General features: G+C 39.3%; 1 protein-coding gene across 1 annotated transcript in view; it reads right to left on the bottom strand.

Moving 5' to 3' along the window:
* Positions 1 to 8,076: 8,076 nt before the first annotated feature.
* MKX (mohawk homeobox) overlaps positions 8,077 to 13,562 on the bottom strand; it is a 60,029-nt gene continuing 54,543 nt past the window's right edge. The window contains exon 7 of the mRNA XM_088150411.1: positions 8,077 to 12,001. Coding sequence (XP_088006537.1) covers positions 11,812 to 12,001 — 190 coding nt within the window. The 3' untranslated portion in view covers positions 8,077 to 11,811. The remainder of the gene's footprint in view (positions 12,002 to 13,562) is intronic.

Below are 13,562 nucleotides of genomic sequence, written 5' to 3'. Positions count from 1 at the left end.
GCTGAATGTTTTTCTACACACAGGCAAGGATTCAGTGACTTTTATACATCCTATATTCTGTGGCCCAGCAAGTACAGAAACTTGGCTGGACCAACCCATAAGAAATTCTTTGTCCAGCTTCACAGCGGAAGCTCTTCCCAGCAGAGGTGGTCAAATGTTCAGCATCTCTGACCTGCAACATTTCGCCCTCTTGTCATTTGGAGGAGCTTCCTTGTCTGGAGGAGTCCTTTGCTATCCCTGCCTGTCATGAAGCCTCTGCTCTATTTTTACATAAAGCTCTTTCTGGAGGTTGAGTCATGGCAGCTGGACTTCTTTTCTTCAACCTCCAGATAATTCCACCTGGATGACTGAGAATCTTCATCAACATAAAGCTCTTTCTATTTCCATAGCCTGCCAGAGGTTCATTACAGACTTGGGATTAAACTTCAGAGCCTCCTCAGAAACCTGTATTTTCCTCTCTCTCAAAAGAATGTCATATTGCATTACCCTAAAAGAAAGGAATGCTTCTTATTTGTGGCTATTTATTTACAGTATTGTAAATCAAGCATGTACCATCAAATGCCAGTGAAAATCGTTGAAAAATTAACCTTAAAACTCTCTGCAGCAGCTCATAAATCAGCTCTTGGCAGGTTGTAGGTAGTTATGGTTAGAACGACAGTCCTTTAGGGAGTTAAATTAGCCACAAGGAGTAATGGTTAAGTAAAGAGTGACAGATGAGGGCAAAAGTTGGGTGAGGCAATTTTGCACTGGTGCATGCTTGATGTCTTAGCACCTTGAGAATTGGTTGGCCAAGACTAGCAAGAAGAGCTTGAACGAGGACTGGGATGAATAAACACCACTGCCTGACACATCCAAACCTTCTGCTGCCAAGACATGACAGGAGAAAGAGAAGGAGTGCTCTGCCGGGCTATGAAAGTGAACTTTCAGTGGCGCAACAGGCTAGAATATTGATCTACGTAAATAGATCTAAACAGTAGTCACTCTGAAATCTTCATCGGAAACATGCCTGCTTCTTTTGCATCCTAGCTTGCTGCAAGTCAGCTGCCAATCAGGGTTTTTTGGGTGTACTTTCAAGTTTCATGAGACCTCCTTCCTTTAAAGAAATATTTATATATTTAGCTGTATGCATATTCTTTCTTCATCAACATCATCATCTTGATTTCAAAAGCAGTTGTAAAAATAACTTGCAGATCAGGAGAGATGCGCCTTAACTGATATCGTATACTAGACCAATGTTTTTCAAACTAGGCAACTTTAAGATGTGTGGGCTTCAATTCCCAGAATTCCCCTTGCCAAGTTTGAAAAACAATGTACTAGACCATAAATCAGCCTTTTAGGTGTATTGGGACTGAAACTCTTATTCCCAGCCAGAATGGCTAAAAGATGTGAACTCTTTTGGACAATGCCATGTTGAGCAAAGTCTCTGAGTTATTCTTGATCACATTAAACACTTGCAGACATGCATCTTCTGAACATCTGTTGGGATGATGAGTTCATTGTACTGAACATAGAGGAGGGTTGTTTTTTGTTTTTTGTTTTGCAGTCTGAGTCTGCTATTTAAATGATGTTCTGTGGAAAGAAGACAATCTGTCAACAGAGAGCACTGATAACAACTATTAGGTAGTTTTAGATAAAACTTTGCAGAAGATCGATATCCAGCTTAAAAGAACCCGTGCGGCATTAAAGGATCTCCAAGAAATGGTGGGGGGGGGGGAAGCAAGGTGTCAGGATCCTGTCCAAAAAACAGGATGGAAAATAAAATTATCTGAAGAAAGAACCAACAAGACGAATGAATGAGCTCATCCATTATGGAACCAGATCTCAATAGCTTAAAAATTCAAGCGTGCTGAGTTATAGCTATCTTGAGCCAGGCCTGACTTCCACTGCCAACAACCCCATCCGTTGCCAATAGACCAAGCTGATATAATAGTTGCATTAAAAGAATTTGGGGAGACTAAAGATTGGGATGGGGAAAGTCTATGGGTTTATGAATCCATGGCCTTTTTTGCTATTTCCTTAATCAATGCATTCTCTTCTGCATTTTTTCCAAACATATGGTATTTAGCAATGGGCCCAAGCTTTATTCTTGTTCCATTGAATTTAACTTCCAAAAAACCGGAATGTTCGGTCTCTAATGGACACAGTGATTCATAATGGGATCTAGAGACCTCAGCTGTGCCTTTATCCTAGATTTCATCTCTCCCAAATTATACACAATAACTATTACTGGTTTGATAAAGTTGTCTCACCTGAACGATTTTATGAGAATGATCACAAGGCTGTTCCAGATTCTCCTGAGCTCTTCTCCTGGCTTCATTGGCACTCAAAGCACCGCTATTAGTGACAATTAATTGAATGCAAACATAGCATTTTCTCTCTGGTGTTCTGGCTTCTCTGTTGAGCAGGCTTTTGGGGCCATGCAAGGAACATGACCTTTCAGGCAATTAGTCTCTTCCTACAAAAGTGAGTGATTATGAAACTCTTTCAGTAAATACAGATATGTTTCTGGCTTTTGCATTAAAAATATTTTGTGATACCAAAATGGGTCCTTCCAGGAAAACAGTAACAGTAGCCCTATTTAGTAAGTCAGAAAGAGACAAGGAAGCTGGAAATGAGACAGACAGGGCTTTAAGATTCCTTGCCTTGAAATCTCAACTTCATGGAAGACATTGAGGGCACTAGACAAGCTATACAGCGTCTCTTGGACTATTATTCTTCTAAACGTGCCCTGCCTCTCCAGCAACAAGGTAATTTTGGGTGCAGCTGGGTCAGTGCAGTTTATCAATAACCTTTTTGCACAGTGGATGATGAAACTGAACTGGCAGTGAACCTCTGAAAGCAAACCATGTGTTGTTGAGCCAGAACCAAAAACATGAAACTTGAAGATCAGAATATGAGGCACGTGTGCTTCCAATGCTTTTAAAGCAGCCCAAAGGTTTGGCACCATGTTCCTGTGTCATAGACTATGCTTATCTTTCAAACACTTGAGCACAATTCTGATATGGCTTTACTGTGCATCTGTTATTGCAAAGAAACAATTTCTTGCTATAAGCGAGATCATTGCTGTTATCTGCTACCTACCATTCATTCCCTAAACACTTTTTGTATCAATTTCTGGGCTATCAGCCCAAACCTAATTAAGCATGCTTAAATCCTATGAAATCAGTGGCCCTATGTGTGCTTAATTCTCTCTTAGATTGTATCTCCAATACTGAGAAACAACTTAAAAGTGAGCACCACATGTATCTGAAATCAACAACCTGAGGAATCAAAGTTTGTTTCCAAACTGGCATGAGGGTTTTTTTTTTTGAAGTTGCTTATTTTATTAAAATGGCTATGCCTGTTGAAACAAAGACCAGCAAGTTTACTGATAAGTAACCGAGATTCAGCTGTTGACTCAGCTCTGAGCATACTTCTTCTGATGTTTAAATTTGTGGCAAAAGGAGGATTAAATTCAAGGAAAATGAAAAACCAAAACCACACAAATCTTTAGCTTTACTTTTCATGGCTTAGAAATCAGTTGGCAGTATCCAATCTTTTCATCTAACTGGAACTTCAGAAATCTAAGGCTAGAAATGCTCAGGCTTAGTTGCCTTCAGGCACAGAAGAGAATAAGACAACACAACATCAATTCTTGCACTATATCTTATAGTTGAGGGACAGTCTCTCCCCAGTTATTTCTGCCCATGCAATCTGGTCTTGCAGGATGGGCATGCTCCAAGTCCCGTTGGCTAAAAAACGCCAGTTGGTGGGGCCCAGAAAGTATGCCTTTTTGCCATAGTCTCCATCCTATGGAATATTCTTCCTCTGGAGATTAGGATGGCTCCAATCCTACTGGCTGTTTTTAGGGCCCTAAAGACCTGGTTCTGGGCCAGGGCCTGAGGCCCCGAGTGTGAAGGGATCCATCTCCTGGCTGTGTTAGCAACTGTCAACTGGGATATTTGCCTCACCTGCTATGTATTTTAAATTTTGTATTTGTAATTGTTTTTAATTTTAACATTGTTCGCCATCCTGAGTCATTTGCTGAGATGGGCAGCTATGCAAATTGATTAAATAAATATCATAGATTTTCTGGATTGCCCAGGTTTGTCACTCAAGTGCCACTAGAAATCATAGTCTGCAGTTGCTCCCAAAATCCAGAGATAATACTCCCACTTGTGCTTCTCCACTGAACTAAATTTGAAGATCTTATAAACTTGGCTGGTAGCAATATTTAAATATACTGCAAAATTGGGGCATTCAAAAGAGAAGTTGTAATAATGGGGGATTTCAGTTACCCTCCTATATCTTCTACATTCATGCTCAGGCCACCACAGAGAAAAGAGATGTCTAGATCCTCAAATGACTGTACCTCAGAACAGATGGTCTTGGAACTGACCAGAGGGGAGCCAACCCTAGATTTAATCCTAAATGGTGACCATGGTATGGTGCGAAACTTAGTGATGTGAAAACAGTGACCAAAATGCTGCTACATTTAGCATTTGTATTTACTTACTAACTATAACTTCTATGCTGCTTCTATCACACTAACTCTACTTGTGAGTGATAAATTGCTAGCAGAATCCAACACAGTCATGTTTGACCACAAAAAGGGGAAACTTCTCAAAAATGAAGGGCCTGGTGAAAAACACATTGAAAGGAAAAGTCAGGAGGGCCAAATCTCTCCATAAGATTTGGAGGTTATTTATAACCACAGTTGAGACTCAACTGGAATGAATTCCTCAGTGTAAGAAAGGGTCAAGTGCAGGATGAAGGCAGTAGGGCTCCCTAACTGTACCTAGGAAGCTGAGAAAGAAGTGAAAGAGACGCTGCAGGAGGAGATTGCAGAGATATTAAATGAATTATTTTCATCTGTCATTACTACAGAAGATACAGACAGATACTGGAGTCTGTACTGACTTTCTCAGAGATGAAACAGGTATAACTAAAACATTATTGAAATGACAAGAGATGACGAATTACTGGGTTCTGACGGCATTCACTGAAGAATCCTTAAAGAACTCAGATGTAAAATTGTTGACCTCCTAACAAGAATGTGTAACTTGTCCTTCAAATCAAACTCACTGTCAGAAGACTGAAAGGTGGCAACAATTCTTAAAAAGGGATCCAGAGAAGATATGGGAAATTATAAGATGGCCAGATAAAAGTCTGTTCTAGACAAACTGGTAGAAATGGTAAGCAAGGGAAGAGTAACTAGGCATAGAGAGGAACAAGTCCTAGTGATGGAAAATTAACATGTATTCTGAAAAGGTAAATCCTGCTTCACTAACCTACTGGAGTTTTTGTAGCATCAACATGTATGTGGATGGAAATGACACTGTCAGCACTCTGTATCTGGGTTTTCCACAAGCTTTTGATGAAATTCCTTATCAAATGCTATTGAGTAAAATTAGTGGTCATAGGATAAGGAGACCAACTATTTGCTGAATCACTAATTGGCTGAAAAACAGAAAGCAAAGAGAAGAAAGATATGAGCATTTTTTTCAGGGGAAGGAGGTAAGAAGTAGAGTCTCTCAAGGACCTGTATTGGGAATGGTGTTTTTTAACTTGTTGATTTAGCCTGTTGATTTCAGATAAAGAGTGACAGGCTAAGTTTAGAAATTATATGGAAGTGTTCTGGGTAATGAAAATCAAATGGGATTGTGAAAATCTCCACAGGCATCTTTTTAACTGGATGAATGGTCAACCAAATGGCTATTATGGTGTGTGTGTGCGCATGTGTATGCACACGCACACATGCGCCTTTGAGTCAGTGTTGATTCCTGGTGACTGCCTGGGCCGCTCCCTTCAGTTTTCTTGGCAAGATTTCAGAAGTGATTTGCTCTTGCCTTCTTCCTAGGGCTGAGAGAGAGTGACAGCCCAAGGTCACCCAGCTGGCTTTGTGCCTCAGGTGGGACTAGAACTCATGGCCTCCTGGTTTCTAGCTTGGTACCTTAACCACTACACCAAACTGGCTCTATTATGGCACAATTTATAGTTCTGTGAAAAAGTATTCACCTGCTTCTGGATTTTCGGAATGGTGGCATATCTTTGCCACTGAGTTCAATAAGAGCTTCATGTGATTCTCCTAATATGTAAAGAGAGTCTCAGAATTTAAATGTAAAGTGGTACATACTAAAGCAGAAACATAACTTCACATACAGTACATCTCAAATATTGTATATAGTTCTGCTCATTGCATTTGAAAAAGGAATTTTAAAAATAGAAAGAAAGAGTAGAAGTGGTCAATCAAGATGATAAAGGGGATCAGAAACCTACCTGACAGGAAAGGCTAGAAGATTTGGGACTCCTTAGCTTAGAAAAAAAGCAGCATGACTAATCTGTATAAACCCATGCATGACATGGGAAAAGTAGTCAGGAAGATGTTTTTCTCCATCTTTCAAAACACTAGGGTCAGGGATCATCCAATGAAGTTGATTGGAAAGAGATTTAGAAACAGACAAAAGAAAGCACTTCTTCACACAACAAATTACTTAATCTATTGAATTAATTACAAGACATGATGGTGTCCACTAACTTGGATGGCTTTTAAAAAGTATGAGATATGTTCATGAAGGCCATCAAAGATCCAGGTCTTGAAGACTCAGTGTAACATCCAGGTTTGGAGCAAATGTCTCCAAATAACAGTTGCAGAAGAACAAGGGGAGGACAGGGGAATGTCACATCACCTGTTTTTGAGTGCCGCATAGCATCTGTTTGGCCATTGTAAGAAATAAAATGCTGGACCAAGAGAGGTTCTGGCTGGATTCAGCACAACTAGCCTTAAGTTGTTAGGCATGTCGTGTGCCACAGTAATAATAGTATATGCTAATTTTAACAGGGGCTTATCTGTGATGCCATCAAAGTAAACAAGCCCCATGTGTTACTGGCCTTCCAAGATCATTGGATATGACAAGTTTAACCTAATCCCATCAAGAAAAACAAAAAAGGCTGCTAGCCAGCCCCAAAGTGACTTAACCCTAACATTAGCCCTAATACTATATGGGTTCAAATCAAAACTAAATAAAGTGAGTAATTAACAGAACCCTAGGCTTCATTATACTTTGGAAGCAAAACTTATTTTGTGCATTATGAAATAAATAAAAGATTAATGACATTTTAATTTTTGTGGAGCTTTTAAAATCACTCCCCTGAATGTAGGGAAAAAGAGCTTTTTTAACAAGTTCAGCTTTACCTTTTCTAAAAGCTAAAGACACATAGTTTAGCAAATTTTAACCAGAAAACATGCATGCACACCCAGACAGACAGGTGCTTGCAAAGTTAAACTGATAACACAAACATACACATATACATAAACATTTTGTAGCATGCCCTTAATGCTGTATACTAATTGCCACATTGCCTCATTGCTCCTGGCAGCAATGGATTCCGCTACCCATAAGTGGGATTGGTCCAGAACCCAAGGCAAACCCCTTCTATTCTGACTCAGATCAGTTTGGGAAAGAAATTATCATTAGGACATCTCCAGAGAGGAAATTAACCTTATATAGATTCATCTGAGGTTAGTGGCCATCCTTTCAAGCAGCAGCTGACAATAGGTGGCCCTCCAGATGTTGTGGAATTCTCAATTCCTATCCAGAATTGATGTGCTTAAAAGATGACAAGTTGTAGTCCAATAACATCTGGGGGGTTAGAAGTTATCTACCAATTGTCGGGATGGATATGGGCCTGGCCCTAAATGGATCTAGGTGACAAAAACTGACAGATACACTGCCTCTTTTCTTTTCAGCCCCCCCTTCAACATCACTTCTGCCTATTTCATTTGGATTCCAGCTTCCATCTCAAGCCTCATCAGAAGAAACTGATCTGAACTGAAAAACATGATTATTCAGTCTATACTTCGGTACAACCATTTTCATCCGTGCTTGGATTTTATGCTATCTAAATGACTCAAGATCATTCCTGCAAAACCAAGGAAGAATACTCCATAATACTTTGAAAAATGTGATGGAATATTCAAGGAATGCCCTTCTCAGCTTACATGATTCTTTTTTTTTAATTAGTCCCCTCTCTTCAAAAAGGAATCACGTGTTCCACACCAGCCTTGTTTTTTGTAATAGCATTTATTCTTTGGGTCGTTCCTTCCACAAATTAGTAATTTTGCTGATACTGTCATTCACTTGATTTTTTTAAAACAAAACAAAACTGAAAATATCTTACAGAAAAGTTTGGCAAGACAGTTTATTGTCACAAAATAGTTACTGCCAGAATAATTTACAATAGTATGAACTAAAGTGAAGTGCTTACTCTCTGCTTTTATTTTAAAAACTGACATTGTTACGAGAAAATCCAGTAGATCGGTTCTCAAAGCCATCAATGTGGGGAAACCTCTTTTGCATAATGATGTAAATCATTCAAAAGTAAACTTCAGCTGTTCATACAGTCATAACATATATTTCCTGCTTTTTATGTCAATGAAAAACGGCCCTTAAAAAAAGTAAAAATATATATATATTTATGTACAAAATATATATTTTTTTCATATCAAATCATTTTAACTATACAGTTTAAAAATAACCACCATCACAAAATGCTATGTTACATCAAGATGCATTCTACAAGTTACATCAAGGCGGATACCTGCTAGGTTAGGTTATATTAGTGCAATTGGAACTGGCTACACTTGAGGATCATTCTGCATACCTGAAAGTTGGCTTCATCAAGGGTTTGGTCCTCCCCCTCTCTCACATTGCTATGAGCTTCTCTCTACATGGGAAGAGCAGCAACAGGGGCAAATCTTCTGGTTCTGCCCATCCTTTTTCATCACTTCTACATGTACAAAGTGACTGTGCTTTAGGAAGCTTATTTAGGCAACAGAGGCTCCTTGCACAACTTAATCCCCACTTTCTCTCCTCATATACAGAGTCCTACACAATGCCATCCATGCTCAGGAAATCAGATGTGACCAATGTAGAGATGCGGTGGGTTTTGTTTAAAGCAGAAAGCTTGGAATTATACACAAGGTTGCCTACCCCCCAACACAGTTTAGATTTAGGACTGAAACCTGGTTGATTTTGCAACCCAGTTTAGATTTAATACTGAAACCTGGCTTACTTTGATTGGCTATATTGCAAAGAGTCCAGAAAACTAACAAATGTGCATGGCAATCGAGTCCTACAAGTATTTCTGTGCTGAACTATGTGGGAATATGAAAATCTTAATTCATTCTTACCTGCCCTTCCACTAGGAGTCCTATACACAAAGAACATCCTGTGGATGTATAAACCTGACACTATCAGGTAAAAGTAGGCAAAATTCTGGTGGCTACTGAACATTTTAGGGAGGCTAAGGACCACAAAGTTGATGGGGTCGCATCATACGCATGGACAGGGCAGAATCTGGGGGAGGGGCTGTTTCCTTGTTTTTCCCCACTGGGCTATTTCTGTATTAGGGCTTGTGTTTATCGTTTTCATGCTTTTTGGACTTCAAAGTGGTGGGAAGGGTACTTTGCATTTTCAGGAATTATGGTCAAGAGGGCTTTGAGTGCTGCCCAAAAAGATTCAATGGCCGTGTGGGGTACAGGCTGCCCACCCCTGTTGTAGTGGGAGAATTCCGCTAGGTTTGGCATGAGGAATTAAACAATGATTCTGCATTGTTCATCTCAGCTAACATACACTGATTTTTCCTTTTTTCCTTTTAATGGCTACAACTGGGCTGGAAAAAAAAACAAGATTAGAAGTTAACTGATAGTTTCTCAAAACTAGATTTACAGATTTAGTCTGGATATTGTTATTCAAATGTAACATTCACACAATTAAAGGAAAATAAGCTAGGTTTCAACTTTGCTAAACTAAACTCTGAACAATCAACTTTTTTCTCTAGTTTTCTTTTACCAACTCAATATAAGCTATTTTGGGTTTTACTGTTGTTTACATAAGGGAGGGAACCTGATTAGAACATTTTTGGATGGTTGAAGAAAAATTTGATATACCTCCATAAAAACTATTTTATACAATTCACTTGACTCAATGGCAGTCAAATCTAGGGCTTTAAAATGTTGTTTTTAATGCCTAATTTAGCATCTACTTTAACTTTAAATTGAGTCAGTGCCACAATTGTTTGTCTGTTGTGTACCCCACATGTTTTTAATTCAGGCTTTTCACTTTATATAATATATAGATTTCATTATGCCCTTTTTCCTTCATTGAAATGGGGATTGCCTTCATTTGATACATTCCATACCAAAATAAAAAACATTTTGGATGCATTAAGGCAATAACGGTTTCCGTCGTGGAAAGTTACAGAGCTCCAATGTAAATAATAAACTGAAGCATAGGTTGATTTGGTACCAAAAAAGTGAGCTGTTTTGTTTACTTACATAACAGTTTCAATAAATCTAAAGGAGACTTTAAAAGGAAGGAATCTACACTGGATTTATTGATAGCTTCACTGCAACAAGGACACGCAATCACAGGGAATGTTTTTACGTTAAAAAAAAATGGAGCACTATATAAAGCTAAGAACTGGAACATTTTCATATGTGAGGTTTAATTTCTCTTTGACCTGCTATCTTGCTCTCATGTTCACCATTAATAAGAGTCAAAACAGCAGGCAATCCGAGGAGAGGCACTGTATCTTTTAACCATGTTAGAAAAACAACCACCTCCACATTACAAAGCAACCGAAATAAGGGCTGCTTCATGTCTTGTATAAATGTCCTTGCTGTTAGAATGCTTCTTAAAAATGACTGGGGTTTGTTTTATTTTTTGCTTTTTTGTCTGAACAGCAAAGAGATAAAAAGTTCTGAGCTGAGAACATGCCTTCAAGGCATGTCAGATGCCACACTTCAAAACCTAGGGAGGTCAGGACAACGATGAACGTAAGGCCAACAAATTTTGTTTTGGATGTCAATTAAGTGAGCAGTATTAATTAAATATAGTCTTAATTATATATATAATGATTATTTCCCATGGATTGAACCCTTTCTTTCCTCTGTCATTATTAAAAATTACAGTTGAATGAGAATTCTTTGGAAGAACTCTGGGCTCTAAGCTTTTGAAGCCATAGCGTTACCCTTATCAAAATAATTATTTTGGTATCTTATCAAATAAACCATAGCCATTTCATTTCACTTGAGCAAAACTGGGCACTACTTGGTAACATAATGGATTTCTCTTCCACGGTAAAATGTAGCAATTTCATCTCAGATATTTACTGGCCTCTAATTCAGACAAACCAAAGGGTTGAGGCTTTAAAACAGCAACAACAACACCCTTTCTGAGGGCAGCTTTGAACGATCAGGATGCATTTAGAATTACATGCAAGGTTAAGTGTTCGGACGCTGACATTTTGAGGCACAGTTTTCTTAAGCTATGCCCACGTTCTAGCTTACTGTAAGAAAGCAAGGCACTTATTGTAATAGCAAGGCAGATGCTTAATGTGCAGTTTGATTAATACAATAAAATAAGTTAATAATTTGACTTAAAAAGAAAAACAGGGGACTTTCCCCCCATAATTTACATGCTCTTCATTCATGATTTGACATGTTATTTAAGAAACAAACAAACAATTTAGCCTGAGAGAGCATTTCTTGATTACTGTACCATAACAGAGCACAATTCATTGGGAATATCTCTTGCACACAAACAACAAAATGAATGAGAACCACACAAACCTCTTCGGGGTCATTTTGCGGCTGCTTGCTTGGGAGACCTTTCCAGTGAGCTATGCTCATTCTTATTCGTACTGACCGTCACAGACTAGAATAGGAGCTTCAACACTTGCTCTAGACCTTGTTCTGATCTTACGAAAAAACGAACAGCATGAAAGAAGTCCACATAGAGGGAAAAGCAGGGCAAACCAGTTTTTCTTCTAAAATGGTGGTGGCACTAGTGGAACTTTGACAGTCTTCACTTCTGATATATGTGAGGATTTCTGAATGATACAGCTGGTTGTGCCCTGCAGTTTGTCCTTTCCTTGGGCAAGATTTGTTAAGGCCATTGCTGCATTGATCTCCTTCCAATACGTCTCGTCTTTGTTTGATCTTTTTCTGTTAGCTGCGCTGGAAACAAGCATCAAGAAATGTTTCCATGTTTGTTAACTATTATAACACTCATGCATTCAAACAGTGACACAATACTCATCCCAAATATGCATATAAACATCTGTGTGTTTAAAAAGAAAGTCTGTATTTCCTACAGAATGGGGGAAAGGTCTCTACTGCTGCATCTTGTGCCCGTTTTAAGAACAGAGAAGGTATGTGTCCTCATGATATGGCGGGACCACTGAGTAGGCAATGGGGGGGGTTGGGGGTTAGAAGGGAACATTTTTCCAATTCAGATTTTGTCCTAAGCCGCTGAAAAGTTTGGAGACTTAATTGGGGGAAGTTTCTGCTATCTCACATTATGACATACTCGTTCATGCTCAACTTTTCCATTGACTTGCTCCTGTCAGGTCAATACAGGCATACAGGCATACTCCACCCCCATTTATGCACACTAATCTGGTTCACACAATACACTGTTTGCACCTGGTTTATTGTATTAGCCATAACTGGCTGGACCTAAACAACACACCAAATGAAAGGAAGGAGACCCACAGCCTGGGGAATGCAGCACCCAATCTGAGACTTCTCAGCACCCCAAAATTGCACTGAACCAAACAATCCTATTTCAGTAGCTTTCCCAAGACATGGCCTGAAACCACTATTTCTCAGGGCTGAAGAGATTTAAGAGTAAGAATGCTTGTGATGTGCCTCTCAAAGGCCTCCCATTTTCATTTCCACTCTTAGCCTGACTTTCCCACCCTCAAATTGACCCCATCCCCTACCAGTGACGTCCTCTGAGACCTTTCAATATCTGGATTTGGGTCAGCAGCCCGTCTCCCACTGTCCTTTCCCTATGAGTGGCTCTGTAAAGCACCCTCTCCATTCAAACCAATGGAGACGATTTTATTGAATTGAATAAACAAGGGAAAGAATCTGATGGACATGGAGAGTAGAATCCCTGCATAGGCTTACTTAGAATCTGCTAAGTTCCACCTAACTTTAAGGATATTTTGCTGGTTTGTTTTGGAATGTTGCAAAGCGCCATCCTCAGTATCATCTTTATTCCTCACACAGCTCTCTAAGACTTTCTTGGAAAATAAAAATTGTCAGTAGCTGCAGCTCAGCATTTTATTTAAAACAGTGCCATTTGGATAAAGAAGCTAAAGTGGTAGAGAACATCCTACTCTCGAGAGCAACAACGAACTTCACCAGTTGGCCCAATGATAACAAGTGTTTCGTGATGGGTCACATATGTCATGGCAATCATGTTGTGAAAGTACCCATGATATGCTCTTCAAATTCCAAATTGGCTTCCAGTCCCAAAGAGGTCTCTTGGCCAGGCAGAGGAACGTGTCAAGTGTCCTCCTGCAACACTACATGGAGAGCAGAGGCGTGCCCTAAGGGCTCTTCATGGGGCAGGGAGGCCAATTTTTTCAGTTATAGCCCATGAGAGCCATTCTCTTTCTCTCTTGCCTATCCACCATTTTGACAAGTTTGCACTTTTCTCCCTTCTCTAGTTTTAATTTACAAAGTGAGGGAATTACTGGTATTTGCCATCAAGGTTTTCCAAGTATTC

Source organism: Python bivittatus, unplaced genomic scaffold, assembly GCF_059951505.1.
Source record: "Python bivittatus isolate LINGU-HERP-01145 unplaced genomic scaffold, Pbiv_v1 ctg000610_np1212, whole genome shotgun sequence".
Classification (NCBI taxonomy): Eukaryota; Metazoa; Chordata; class Lepidosauria; order Squamata; family Pythonidae; genus Python; species Python bivittatus.
Note: the sequence above shows the minus strand (reverse complement) of the source record. Positions and strands in the feature narration are given on the sequence as shown.